This window comes from Odocoileus virginianus, unplaced genomic scaffold, assembly GCF_023699985.2.
Source record: "Odocoileus virginianus isolate 20LAN1187 ecotype Illinois unplaced genomic scaffold, Ovbor_1.2 Unplaced_Scaffold_1, whole genome shotgun sequence".
In the NCBI taxonomy this organism is placed as follows: Eukaryota; Metazoa; Chordata; class Mammalia; order Artiodactyla; family Cervidae; genus Odocoileus; species Odocoileus virginianus.
Window position 1 is genome coordinate 4,413,216 of NW_027224263.1, and position 12,669 is coordinate 4,425,884.

At 42.1% G+C, this 12,669-nt stretch overlaps 1 protein-coding gene across 4 annotated transcripts in view; it reads right to left on the minus strand.

The window, feature by feature from the left end:
* DCX (doublecortin) overlaps window positions 1-12,669 on the minus strand; it is a 412,950-nt gene that overhangs the window by 32,045 nt on the left and 368,236 nt on the right. For 3 of the 4 annotated variants that reach the window (XM_070462134.1, XM_020903545.2, XM_070462135.1), the window contains 2 exons: window positions 3,370-3,472; window positions 2,515-2,652 (listed from right to left, as the gene is read on the minus strand). In XM_070462134.1, coding sequence (XP_070318235.1) covers window positions 2,515-2,652; window positions 3,370-3,472 — 241 coding nt within the window. The remainder of the gene's footprint in view (window positions 1-2,514; window positions 2,653-3,369; window positions 3,473-12,669) is intronic. The other variant, XM_070462136.1, reaches the window with a different exon arrangement.

Consider the following 12,669-nt stretch of genomic DNA (forward strand, 5'->3'; position numbering starts at 1 on the left):
AACCCAGTTGGATACAGTCTGCAAAGAGAATCTACTTACTTCAAACTTTTGCCAATCCAGCCTTTCTAACTAATGGATTATGTGATGGCTTAAGAACATGCCCACAAATTCTCAGATATCCTTCCCTTCAAGAAATGGAGGCTGCAACTCCTTCCCTGAATGTGGGCTGGTCTTAGTGACTGCTTCCAATAAAAAGGCTAAGACAGAAGTGACAGTATATGGCTTTGGAGAGCAGATCATAAAAAGCACTACATCTTCTTTCTTCTTCATTCTCTTGAATCACTGTCTGGAAGAAGATCTTGCCAATGGCCATCTTGGAAGTTAATTCTACCATCCCAGTTGTGTTTTCAGATGACTGCATCCCGTACTGACACCTTGACCTCAGCCACATGACAACTACATGAAAGATCCTGAACCACCCAGCTAAACCACCCCAGAATTCCTGACTCACAGAAAATGTGAGATAAAAAAGGTTTGTTGTTTTTATGTAGTATGTTTTAGGGTGATTTGTTTTATAGCAAGAGATAAGTAATACAGGTTAAAAATCCCAGAAATAGCCAGTGATACTCTGAAAAAGTGATTAGCTAAGCGATTATTGCCAGATTTTATGAATCTTTTTTATTTATGTATTTATTTGGCTACCACTGAATGGCATGTGGGATCTTAGTTTCCTGACCAGGGATTGAACCTGTGCCCCCTGCAGTGGAAGGGCAGAGTCTTGACCACTGGACCACCAGGGAAGTCCCCAGACTTCATGAATCTTGATTAAGTGCTTCAAGTCCATTTTTTTTTCTGCAAGGCCCTCCTTAGAACCTGTACAAACAATTTCATTCTCAATCCAAGTGTTAAAATCTAGGTCTTTGTAGTTTGAGCAATATGAATTTGCTTACATAGTTTCATGTGCTATTCTTATGTTTAACCAAAATATCATGAAACAGCTGCATTTTAAAAAATTCCTTCAGCAAGTATTACCTACATGTCTACTGGGTTTCTAGTACCGTGCAGGGTGAAATAGGTGCTCTTGTGCATCTATTCATTTACAAACACTATTAACATCTACTAGGACAAAGGTACTGTGCTCAGCACTAAGGATACAAAAATGAACATGACACCTTGCCTTTGAGGGACCCAGGATTTAGTTGAGGAAGTAAATACATACAAGCAAATACATACTTTACAACACAGTTGTGACTATTACCCCAGAGATATGAACAACATGCTATGATATTGTGGAAAATGGAACAACTATTTCTACTTGAGGTATTGAAGGGTTAATAGTTTTCAAGCAAAGAAGAGTGGTGGGTTTGAGGGATGGCATTCCAGGTGCAGGAGAACAGGGTATGCAAAGACATGAAGGTATGAAAAGCCTGAGTTGCCTCTTCACAATTGGGTTCCTTCTTCCTGAGAATAAAGAGATGCCCAGTGATAGGCATGGTAGGACGAGGCCAGCAGGACCAGCTGTTTTTCTAGGCCATGGACATTTCAAAGCCAACAGGTTGCTCAAGCTGCCTCAAACTGAAGATGCGATAAGGAGTGCTTTTGCTCTTTGCCCCAAGGCTCTCTGGCTAGAAGAATTCTCATGGTGAACCCTAAGCCTTGGGAGGATAAATGTGTAAGTCTTCTGGATCATAGAATTTATTATCCATGAAGAGCTCAAATTGTCAGTGCATGAGTCTACTGAGCTTCTAAACTTGGACTTTTGTGGCCCTTTTGCTTTCTAGATCAGTGCCACTTAAAATGTGGGTGCAAGACCTTGCACCAGAATGTAAACCAACACACTGCTGCTTTTATCAGTAAAATCATGCTATGAAAAAAGAGCTGGCTGAAGTAAATGGTTTCTCAGTGGCATGATTTACATTTGGCACCAGCTCCAGTCTCTTCATAGACTGATAAATAGCTCATGCGTCAGCAGTGATCCCTAGACCCCTAGATCACATTTTTTACATCACACACTATCCACTAAATAAAATCCTATATATCAAATCTCATTATTTCCTTTGGGAACCTGACCTATATGTCCTTTACTCCTGTGAGAATGATGCAGTTTATTTTGTTTCCCTTTTTGTTTTGACTTCTAAAAAATTCAAAGTTACATTTAAAGCTCAAGGGCATCTACCATGTTGACACTTTGAGGTAAGTAGCTCTTTTTTTTTAACCTTCTTGTTTTTGATTCTGATTTTCTATCCCAAATTTATGTTTGACTTGATTATATCACTGACGATGCATTTGCTGGATGACGTTGAGAATAATGGCAATGAAGAGAACCATAACAAACAGCATTACGGCAAGCATGGCAAGTGGGCCAGATTTCTGGTCTGTACCCATTTGAGTAGAATCAGGGTTGTAGCTGTATCTCCATGATGCCAAACAAATTGAACTGGTTAGTCTCTGAATGGATAGAATTGGCCTCACGGAGACACAGTGGTGTTCATGAGGAACTCATTCCTCTGCATGCAGAGGGTACTGGCCTCCATAAATGAAGTCAGCGTGCACAGTTAGGAGAAGAGCACTCACCGTCTTGGTCGTTACCTGAGTCAGCTGGAGACTTGCTCCGGCGCATGGGGCCAGGGCTCTTGGCTGAACTCTTCTGAGGTGTTGGGGATGCCTTGGGGCCAGCTGTGGCTGATGGGTTTCCCTTCATGACTCGGCATTCTGGTGGAAAAGGACACAGATGGCTTAGTAGAGCTGGGAAGAACCAAGACTCAGTGTGTTACCAACTTCTGGAAACTGGAATAAGCACCTCATGCCAAAGCACCTTATGTCTTAGGACTACAAGGTGGTCCTCAATGTTTGAAGGAATGATGTGTGAGCTAATTTACCAGTAACTTACTCATGGAGCTTGGACTCAAGTAAAGGGAGATGGGCAGATGTTCACCTCCTTCCTGAGATTCACAATCTTCTGGAATCTTGAGTCACAAAGCATGGGGAATGGGGCAGTAAGCCAGGATGTGGGAAGAGGGAAAATGTTTGACACTAGGAACACAGTGGAAAATAGTTCTAAAATGGAACCACCGACATAGGCCAAATAGCTGGAGGATGTTGACTAGAAAAAAATATATACACATACAATAACTAACTTCTGACTCCAAATGTTCCTTCCCATGGTCTGATTGAGCCTGTCAGCCCAGGTGACATAATATATGGTTCAAGAAATACAGTCACTATGGTGGCAGGTAGTGAGTTTTATTGAGTTTGGAGGCTGAGCATCTGAGATAGGCAATCAACTTTCACTTAGTGGCTCCTATATCCAAATATATGGGATAGAGGGACCACTCATAGATGTTCTCCAGGCCATAGAAACCCATGAAAATCCTAAGGGATAGAAGGAGTGAGAATAATGAAACAATAAAATTCAGTGGTTGTCCTTACCATTTTCATCCAGAGAAAAGTCATCCTGAGCATAGCGAAATTTTTCAGGACCACAGGCAATAAACACATCATCATCGCCAAAGAAATCATGGAGACAGGTTACCTACAGAGAAAGCAGAGACACTGATTTGATATTTGATGCTCTTGTGACAATGAACTTCATACATCATCTTAAGTCCCCAGGGATCTTATTTTTCTCAAAATACCAGGCTCATAGTCTGCACCACAGCCCCTGGAGAGTAAAAGATACACAGAGTGCCATTTTCTTTTCATGTTGCATATGTGGTATTTTGTTTCCATCTTATCAAGAGTAACTTCAAGACCATGTCAAATGGAATGTTACCCTCTGAATAAAAGTCAGCAAGTAGATAGCCCTGTAAACGTCACCTTTCCTCAGAGCTTCATAGATGGAGTGTTGCTAACTCAACTCTGGGGTCAAGGGTGTAGGCCAAGGAAGATGAGAAAGATCTTCCACAGCCTGAGGTAGACTGACTCCGTGGCTGACCAAGATGTGGAAGTCCTTCTCTCCAGCTTCACGAGTTTTGAAGGAAGGAGACCAGGTTTTAACTACTCTGGACCCACTCAAAATTGGACTTTTTCCTAAAAGTGTACCAAAAACCTTGTAGTGGCCCAAAATACCATCCTTTCCTGAAGAAAAGGGAGGGGAAACCTGTCCTGACCACTTAACATTTAATCAAGAGCAATGGGCCCCTGTAGGCATGAGGCTCTGCTGGTAAATTCATGTTCCCAGGATCCTTCCCACCCTCTTGTGTCCTATGTGTTGCTGCTTCTCCGTAGTAGAGAGACAGTCCCCCCAACTCCTTTCTGCACAAACAAATGAGGGTCCTTGGGAAAGTATGCTGCTCTCTGCAGTCTCCCCACTTCTCAGCTTTCCTAATTACATTTGATAATTAGTCCAGCACACCAGGGAAACCCCAGGAGAAATCATAGAGTCAAAACATTCTTATCCCAATCCTTAGCTTGAAAGTGTTCAAAGCTTCTAATTGTTTTAAGCTACCCATTCAAGCTGCCTTCAATGGTTTTCCAAAGGCACAGTGCTCACAAACTAACAACAGCTTGCTGGGTGCAGAGAGCAATATGTTACATTTGAAAAATGTTTATATTAATAACATCATTCCCCACCCAGGGTCTATTCAATCCCTGTTCCCCCAGCCAAGATGACTGCAAGCCTTACACAAAGCAAGAGATGCTTAAAGATTATCCCCATTGTCTCAGCCTCCCAATCACCCAAAGGATGCCAAAAAAAGAGAGGGAGACTTGGAGCACTGCCAAGTTTGCTCCTATTAAGCCTCTTCCCACCCTGGGTCTTGACCTCATCAAATAGGCCACCATCCTTCTTCAGCCCACTCATCCTCACCCATTCATTCCACAATCATGTAATGACAAACAGAGCTACCACTAATTGAATGCTTACTCTGAACAGGCACTCTGCTAAGTACTTCCAAATCTGTCATCCCATTTTACTCTCACAACAAATCCAAGAGGTCGATGTTATTGTCATCACTATGTTACAGATGAGAAAATTGAGGTCCAGAGACAATAAGTAAATGAGTCAGGTAGAACGTGATGAAGTCACGTAAGTACAGATTGATGTGACCCTAACCTGTGCTTTTAGCCACTCAGTAATAAAAGCACTTACACGTGGTTCAGGCACTGGGGAGACAAAAATGAGTAAGACTTAGGCCACAGACTTCATGGAGCTCATAATCTGATGGATGAGATACACTGAAATAGAGCATTTCAATATTGTGTCAGGAGTGCTAGGAGTATTTGCAGGTGCCATGAGAGCTATTTAGTACCACATCCAAGTGACCCAGTCACTAGCTGGCATGTTAGTTCAAAGCAGCCTGCATATTTCCCTGGAGGTTTCCCAGGTGGCTCAGTGGTAAAGAATCTGCTTGCCAATGCAGGAGATGCAAGGTAGACATGGGTTTGATCCCTGGGTCGGGAAGATCCCCTGGAGGAGGAAATGGCAACCCACTCCAGTATTCTTGCCTGGAAAATCCCATGGACAGAGGAGCCTGGCAAGCTACAGTCCATAGGGTCACAGAGTCAGATATGGGTCACTGAGTCAGATATGACTGAGAGAACACACACACATATTGCCCTGGTAGTGGAGACAATGATGGAGGCTATACACATGGCTTCGAACCCTTTCGCAGACTCCCACTAACATCTTGGACCAACAAAATTTGGAGCCCCTAACCTTGACATATTTATTTATGCCCCTGCTGCCTCTTGACCTTGAAGATCTCTGCCACACTCTGTATCTGGGGTTGCCCCTGACTGGCTTCATTTGGCTGTGGTCATGAGTGAGAGAAGCCTCTCCCTTGGGTACCCCTCCATTCGTGGTCTCTAGCATGTAGCACTCTGTTTCAAAACCTGCTTGTATTTTCATGAGTACTCACCTATTCCTTCCCATTAAATCACAGGTCCCCTGACTGTAAAGACCAAATTTAATCCTTCCCTCTGGATCTTCCCATGGTTCCTGCCTCAATTGAATGTACAGAAAATAAGAAGGAGGCTTTGTAAGGGTACAGAAAGGCAGAAAAGTAGAAACAAGAAATCAATAGTGACAGACAATGTGACCTAGCATTCAAAGGTTTTGACAGGTAACAGAAATACATAAATTTAGGAATAAGAAAGGAGCAATGACTGTGAATTAAGAAGTTATTCTTTGTATCACTATGCCAATTACTTTGAAGACAGATGAAATGAATCATTTTTAAAGGAAAACACAAATAAATAAATTAGCAAAAAAGAAATGGAAAACCTCAACCAACTACTAGTCATAAAAAGAATTTAGTAAATACTTCAAACGGCAACCCTTCCCCCAAAGGTACCAGACCATTCATTTTGGAGGTACTTGTGAAAATCACTTCCCCAGAAGAAAACCCAAAAGCTCAAAGGCAGCCATTGTGGTGACATGCCATGCTATCCTATTGTAGAACAACAAAGCCTTCATAGATTGCTCTGGGGGTTGCTGTTAAAATGACCCACCCTTCTCCAACTCCAAGTCTCTCTGCCCCTACCCAGGCTTTGGGAAAAGCCTTTGGATAACCTCTTCTCTGGGGAGCTCCTAAGAAAGGCAAAGCCCCTATGCTTCTGACAAACTCACAATGGTGTGACTGGCTTCAAACACATTCATTTTGCAATCCAGCTGTTCAGCATCAGGTTTCTTGTGTGATCCCACCCCACATTTTACTGGCTCCCGAATGTAGACAAATTCACATGGTGCATGTGGATACCCAGCTTTCCCAAATGCCTTGGATACTGAGACACAACAACCCTTCCCTGCTTTGTTACAGAGTTGGGAAAACAGAAAGCCCTCCATGTTAAATATGAGGAACCCAAAACATAGAATGTCAAAGTGGCTGAAGGATACCCAGATGGATCATAGCAGAGTTGAGACTAGCACTCAGGTATCCTGATTCAATTCAGGACAAAACAATTCAATTGCCTGAGAGGACATGCCCTCCTAAGCCCTAATTTCAAAGGTTTGTTATATAGGCAGGAGAGTCACCTTTTGTCCTCATCAATGCCCGATATACATTAGAATGTTTTAGTGGATTGAAGAAAGAAAACATCTTCATGGATCACATTTTTAATCTAGGGATAAGAAAACTCCTATTCATTGCCATAATTGGTAACTGAGTATGCAGTGGAGAAGGATAGGAGGAGGAAGAGAACAAAGAGGAAGAAGGAAAAAAAGGAGAGGAATGGAGTGTAAGAAATAATTTCCAAATGAAACTCAAACTCATATCTGCTTTTTAAAATTTCATTCAGGGGCTTCCCTGGTGGCTCAGTGGTAAAGAATTTGCCTGCAATGCAGGAGACATGGGTTTGATCCCTGGTCTGGGAAGATCCCACATGCCTCAGAGCAACTAAACCCATGCACCACAACTACTGAGCCTGTGCTCTAGAGCCTGTGAACTGCCAACTACTGAAGTCTGCGTGCTCTAGAGCCTGTGCTCCGCAACAAGAGAAGCCACCGCAATGAGAAGCCTGAGCACCGAAACTAGAGAGTAGCCCCTGCTCGCTGCAACTAGAGAAAAGCCTGAGCAGCAGTGAAGACCCAGCACAGCCAAAAATAAAAAAAAAATATTTCTGTTTGGTTAACATAATACAAATACACTTTAGGTTATATTGCAAATATATAATTTTGCAAGCCAGTTTTTTTGTGTTAAATTTCTGTCGTGAAGGGGCAATTAAAGTGATCAAAATAATAATCATATGATACCACTTAGCATCCTCAGAGATCAAGGGTCTTGCTGACATCAGCTTTTGTTTGAAACACACTTGGGTATTTAAGTCAGAGAAGGGAACACAAAAGCATGACACCTGTCTGTGTAATTAATCAACTGCCAGCACAAAATCAATAAAATCAATCAACTCCTATTAACATTAAACCATTTATTCCCTGTTCTTCCTTAAAAAAAAACAGCATGAGTTGGGGGAAGGGAGGCTAGCTTGGTTGTGCATTAGCACGAACAATAGACTATATGGACCATCCAGTGGCTTCTATGTCAAAGTACAAATGGGGAAATGGAGACAACAGATCACTGTGTGTGGGCAGTTTGAGTCCATTAGCTGCAAATGGCAAATTCACTCTGTGATTTGATTTAAGCTTGATTAGATTTTCCATCCACATATTACAGATGCTGGCAATTATTATTAGTTCTCATACATGCCTGTTGCTGGTAGATTCTAAATTTCACTATCTAACTGTTCAGAAAGAAATGTTATCTCAGGAATTAAGGTCTTGCTTGTCTATGGGACTCACTTTCAACATGCCAAATATTTTCATTGAAAGTTAAATTCCACTAATATTCATTCATAAAGTACTTACTGTGACAAAGGAACTATGTGGGAGATACAGAAACATACAATAAAAGGCCCCCGTGTTCCGAGTTGACAGCATAATACGGAAGTCAGAACTTCACAAATAATTGGACTACAAGGCAGACTGTTGTTAGCACTATTATAGAGGCACTCGGAGCAAGTGGAGTATGGGAGACAAAGAGAAGAATTCTAATTAGGAGAACTGGGGAAGGCTGCCAGAGAAGATGACACGAAGTCTGACTCTTGAAGGATGGTTGGCATAGAGATTGATGAGAGAGGAGTAAAAGGTATTCCAGATAACTGCAGAAATAAATGCAAGGAAGCAGGAACCTGCCTTTTTCTCTTTCCTTTTAGCGCTGGAAAAAGAACTGAATCTTGTCCTCCAGAGACACAGAGATTCTAATTCTCTGTGGCACAATTGCCCAGACCCATCTGCCAGCCTTCTGCACAGACAAAACATCCAGTTGTCGACTGGTGGAATTCAGGGTGAAGAGAGAGTGTCTATGGGGAGAGGAGTGGCCCCAGTGGTGAAGAACAGGGAACCTTGTGGCAAGGAAGTCAAACCACACTGATTTCCTGGTCTTGCCAACAGTGTGCCTTGCCCATAGTGTGGTTGGCAAGCTTTCCAAAATGAGTTAATGAAAGATTTAGTAAACATTACGGATGAGGCTTTTTCTAAAAGGTACTGCTAACTCTCATTCTGGAACATTTCCTGCCTGCCTGCCTTGGATGGACTCCAGTCACAGGCTGGCACAGGGTTGGCATGGTGATCTAAGATGGTGTTTCTTATCTCTAGACTCCTATATTCAACTGCCTGCTTGATAGTTCCACTAGTTTATCTGAGAGGCATCTCAGATTTAAGAAGCCCAAGATGGAACTCTCATTGCTCCCTCTCTAAACCCTACTTCCCTTTCCGCTTTCCTCATCTCATGCACTGGTACCACAATTCCCCTAGCTTCCCGAACCAGAAACCTGGGAGTCACTTTTGACTAGAAGTCACATTTTACCTTGTCCACTGTCACTCTCCTAGTCCAAGATACAATGCAGTAGCCTCGTAACCAGCCTCTGTATGTCCACTCTTGGCAGCACACCCCCACCACCCCGTAGACGTATACTCGCACTCTTCTTACTGTAGGCAGAGTAACACTTAAAAATTTTAATAAGGCATATCACTTTTCTGTGAAAAATCCTCCAAAGCCTGTCAACCAGAGGTAGAATAAAATTCACTTTCTACCTTGGCTCTGTATTATCCAGTCTCTTACATCACATGTGCTAGCTAGCTCCAGTCACACTGGCCTTCTTTCTCCTCAAACCCATCAAGAACTTTCATGCTTCAGAGCCTCCCTCTTGCAGGTCCCTCTACATAGAAAGTACTCATCCCAGATAGTCACAAACCTAGCTGCCTCTTCACCAGCAAATCTAAAGTACCACATACTGGGGGACTTCCCTAGTGATCCAGTGGTTAGAACTCGGAGCCTCCACTGCTGGAAGCCTGGGTTCTGTCCCTCATCGGGAAACTAAGATCCCACAAGCTGAGGGGCTTAGCCAGAGCAAAACAAAAACAACAAAAATATATATTAAAAAATAAAGTACCATATACTGTATTTAAGCCTGAGCAACCCTCAGTTTGGGGCTTCCCCGGTGGCTTAGAAGGTAAAGAATCTTCTGGCAATGCAGGAGACCCAGGTTTGATTCCTGCATCCAGAAGATCCCCTGGAGAAGGGAATGGCTACTCACTCCAGTATTCTTTTTCTTTTTTTTTTTTTATTGTCACCCTGCTTATTTTTTTTTTTTTTATTTTTTATTTTTCCATTTATTTTTATTAGTTGGAGGCTAATTACTTTACATCATTGCAGTGGTTTTTGTCATACATTGAAATGAATTAGCCATGGATTTACATGTATTCCCCATCCCAGTCCCCCCTCCCGCCTCCCTCTCCCCCCGATCCCTCTGGGTCTTCCCAGTGCACCAGGCCCGAGCACTTGTCTCATGCACCCAACCTGGGCTGGTGATCTGTTTCACCCTAGATAATATACATGTTTTGATGCTGTTCTCTTGAAACATCCCACCCTCGCCTTCTCCCAGAGTCCACAAGTCTGTTCTATACATCTGTCACTCCAGTATTCTTGCCTGGAGAACTCCACAGACAAAGAAGCCTAGCTGCTCCTCTGGGACAGTCCATGGGGTCACAAAGAGTTGGACACAACTGAGCAGCTAACACTTTCATTTTTCAGCCCACATTCCATCCTCCCTTAGAGTTTCAGATCTTTTATTTAACCCCACAAATTAGTCACTATTTTAAATAATTAATATTGTTTAAATTTATCTATAAACATGTTTGCCAGTTTATTTGATCCCCATTTCTTGTTAAGCCTCAGGACTTTCTTCTGGGGTCATTTTAAAATTATGTACCTGTTTGACCTTCCTACTCTTATCTTCCATATCTCAGTCTCACCATATTTTCCATCTTCTTATCTCTTAGGGCAACATTCTGGAAAATATCTCCAAATCTGAGGTTTGCTCTGTCTTCAGATATATTTAACTTGCTGTTTTAACCCACTCAAAGAGCTTCAAATTTCAACAACAATAACTTTGACTTTTAGAAATTCTATTTTATTTTTTTACCCAGATTTTCCAGGTCATAGGTGATAAGTCCCTTTTTCTTATCCCATTTTGATTACATATTTTGTTTATCTAAACAATCCATATTAAGTTCCTTTAGGTCCTTACCTGATCATTCTAGTATTTTCTGTCCTAGAGAAACTAAATCTGTTGTTTCTGCTAACTCTCCCTCATGTTGATTTGTTTCCTGTGTGTTTGATAGTTTTAAAATGTGGAGCTCCTACTTGATTAAGTTAAATCTTTGGGACCCCTGAGGGGTCTAGATTGGGGATGCTTTCCTCTGAAAAAGATGGTAATTTATTTCTGCTGGGTGCCAGGGGCACTAACAATGTGGGGGCATTTTTTATTCACCTGTGGTTTCCCTAGTAACATGAGTAGTATGAATTTGTTTCAGACCTGAGTCAGAGCAAGCTTTGGGCTGCAAATTCTCAAGTGAGTACTTCCAGTAGCACCAGTCACAGCAGCAGTAAGAGTAGTGCTCTTGTTTGTTTTGTTTCCTACCTACAGTCATGATAGAGACAAACAGTTTATGTGTAGGTTTTGGGGGTATTGCCTTTTAAGGGTCCTGGCTTAATGCAGAGATTGCAGCTTCAGGTCCCTCACTTTTCAAGGACCTTGTGTCAACTGAAAAAACAACAACAACAAACAAACAGACCCTGCATAACATAAGAGTGTGACTCAAGTTTATTCAGTGTCTTACTGAAGACTATAGCCCAGGAGACAGCCTCTCAGACAGCTCAGAAATTGTTCTAAGAGGTAAGGGAGGAGGTTAGCAGATAGGTGATTTCAGGGAAGCAGGTATGTGCAACTATGCACACATCTTGGTAGAAAGTTGCTGCTAGTCACAAGGAACAGATATCTTAGTTAATGGTTTTAGTGCTTTTCCAAAAACAAAAAGATGCAAGAAGCCAGGTTCATAAAAAGTTGCTCATGAAAATATCTACCCGAAGGCTTGTTCTGCCAGGTTTCCTGGATCACTGAATGCCTCATCTTGATCTCTGTCATGAACTACATTTAGGGTGGGTTGAAGGTCAGTGACTGAAGTGGCTAATGACTCCCCTTGTAGACCCAGATGATAAATACATTCTTTAGTTTGCACCTGCATGTCCTGCATTTCTGATAATATCTAAAGTACTGGCTCCAATTATGGGGGTTTTGCCCTCAGGGAAGCTTAAACTTTTACATAGTGCCTGCTGCTCTAGTTTTAACATCTGGTGCCACTTCCCTCTCCTGGCTTTTTTTTTTTTTTTTTGGTTTGTTTTCCTGAAAGCTTAGAAAAACATTTTTAAAAGTGTGTTGCAGGTTCCTCAAAACACTAAACATAGAATTACATATAACTGGGCTCCTGGAACCAATTTCAACTTCTGAGGGTGTGCATGTGTGTGTTTGTGTGTGTTGTTTCTCCATACCTCCAATAAGTACAACCTGGATACCAGCATGGTGTCCTACAGTTCAACTCAATTATGACACTATCTGGAGATAGCATCAGATTCCACAGGTTAAGGGTTCAGTCTTACAAGACTGCCCCTAACCCTTCAGCGATAAGTCACAAGCCCAGATTGTTGTTCCCTATACTTCTGACCAACTGGCTATAGGTGAGGGGTTAAATTTCTTCCCATTGGAGTAAACAGAGCAGACTTTTTTGGGGTCCTCTAATGCTGGGGAACCAGCAGGAGGACACATTGACCCCATCAATGTCTAGCCTCATTTCTTAATGACCATCTAAAGATTTCCACCTTGCTGGGATGAGTCCTATTTCCTCTTTGTTTCACTCCTATGAATATTTGCTTTATTCATCTCATTTCTCAGTAACCA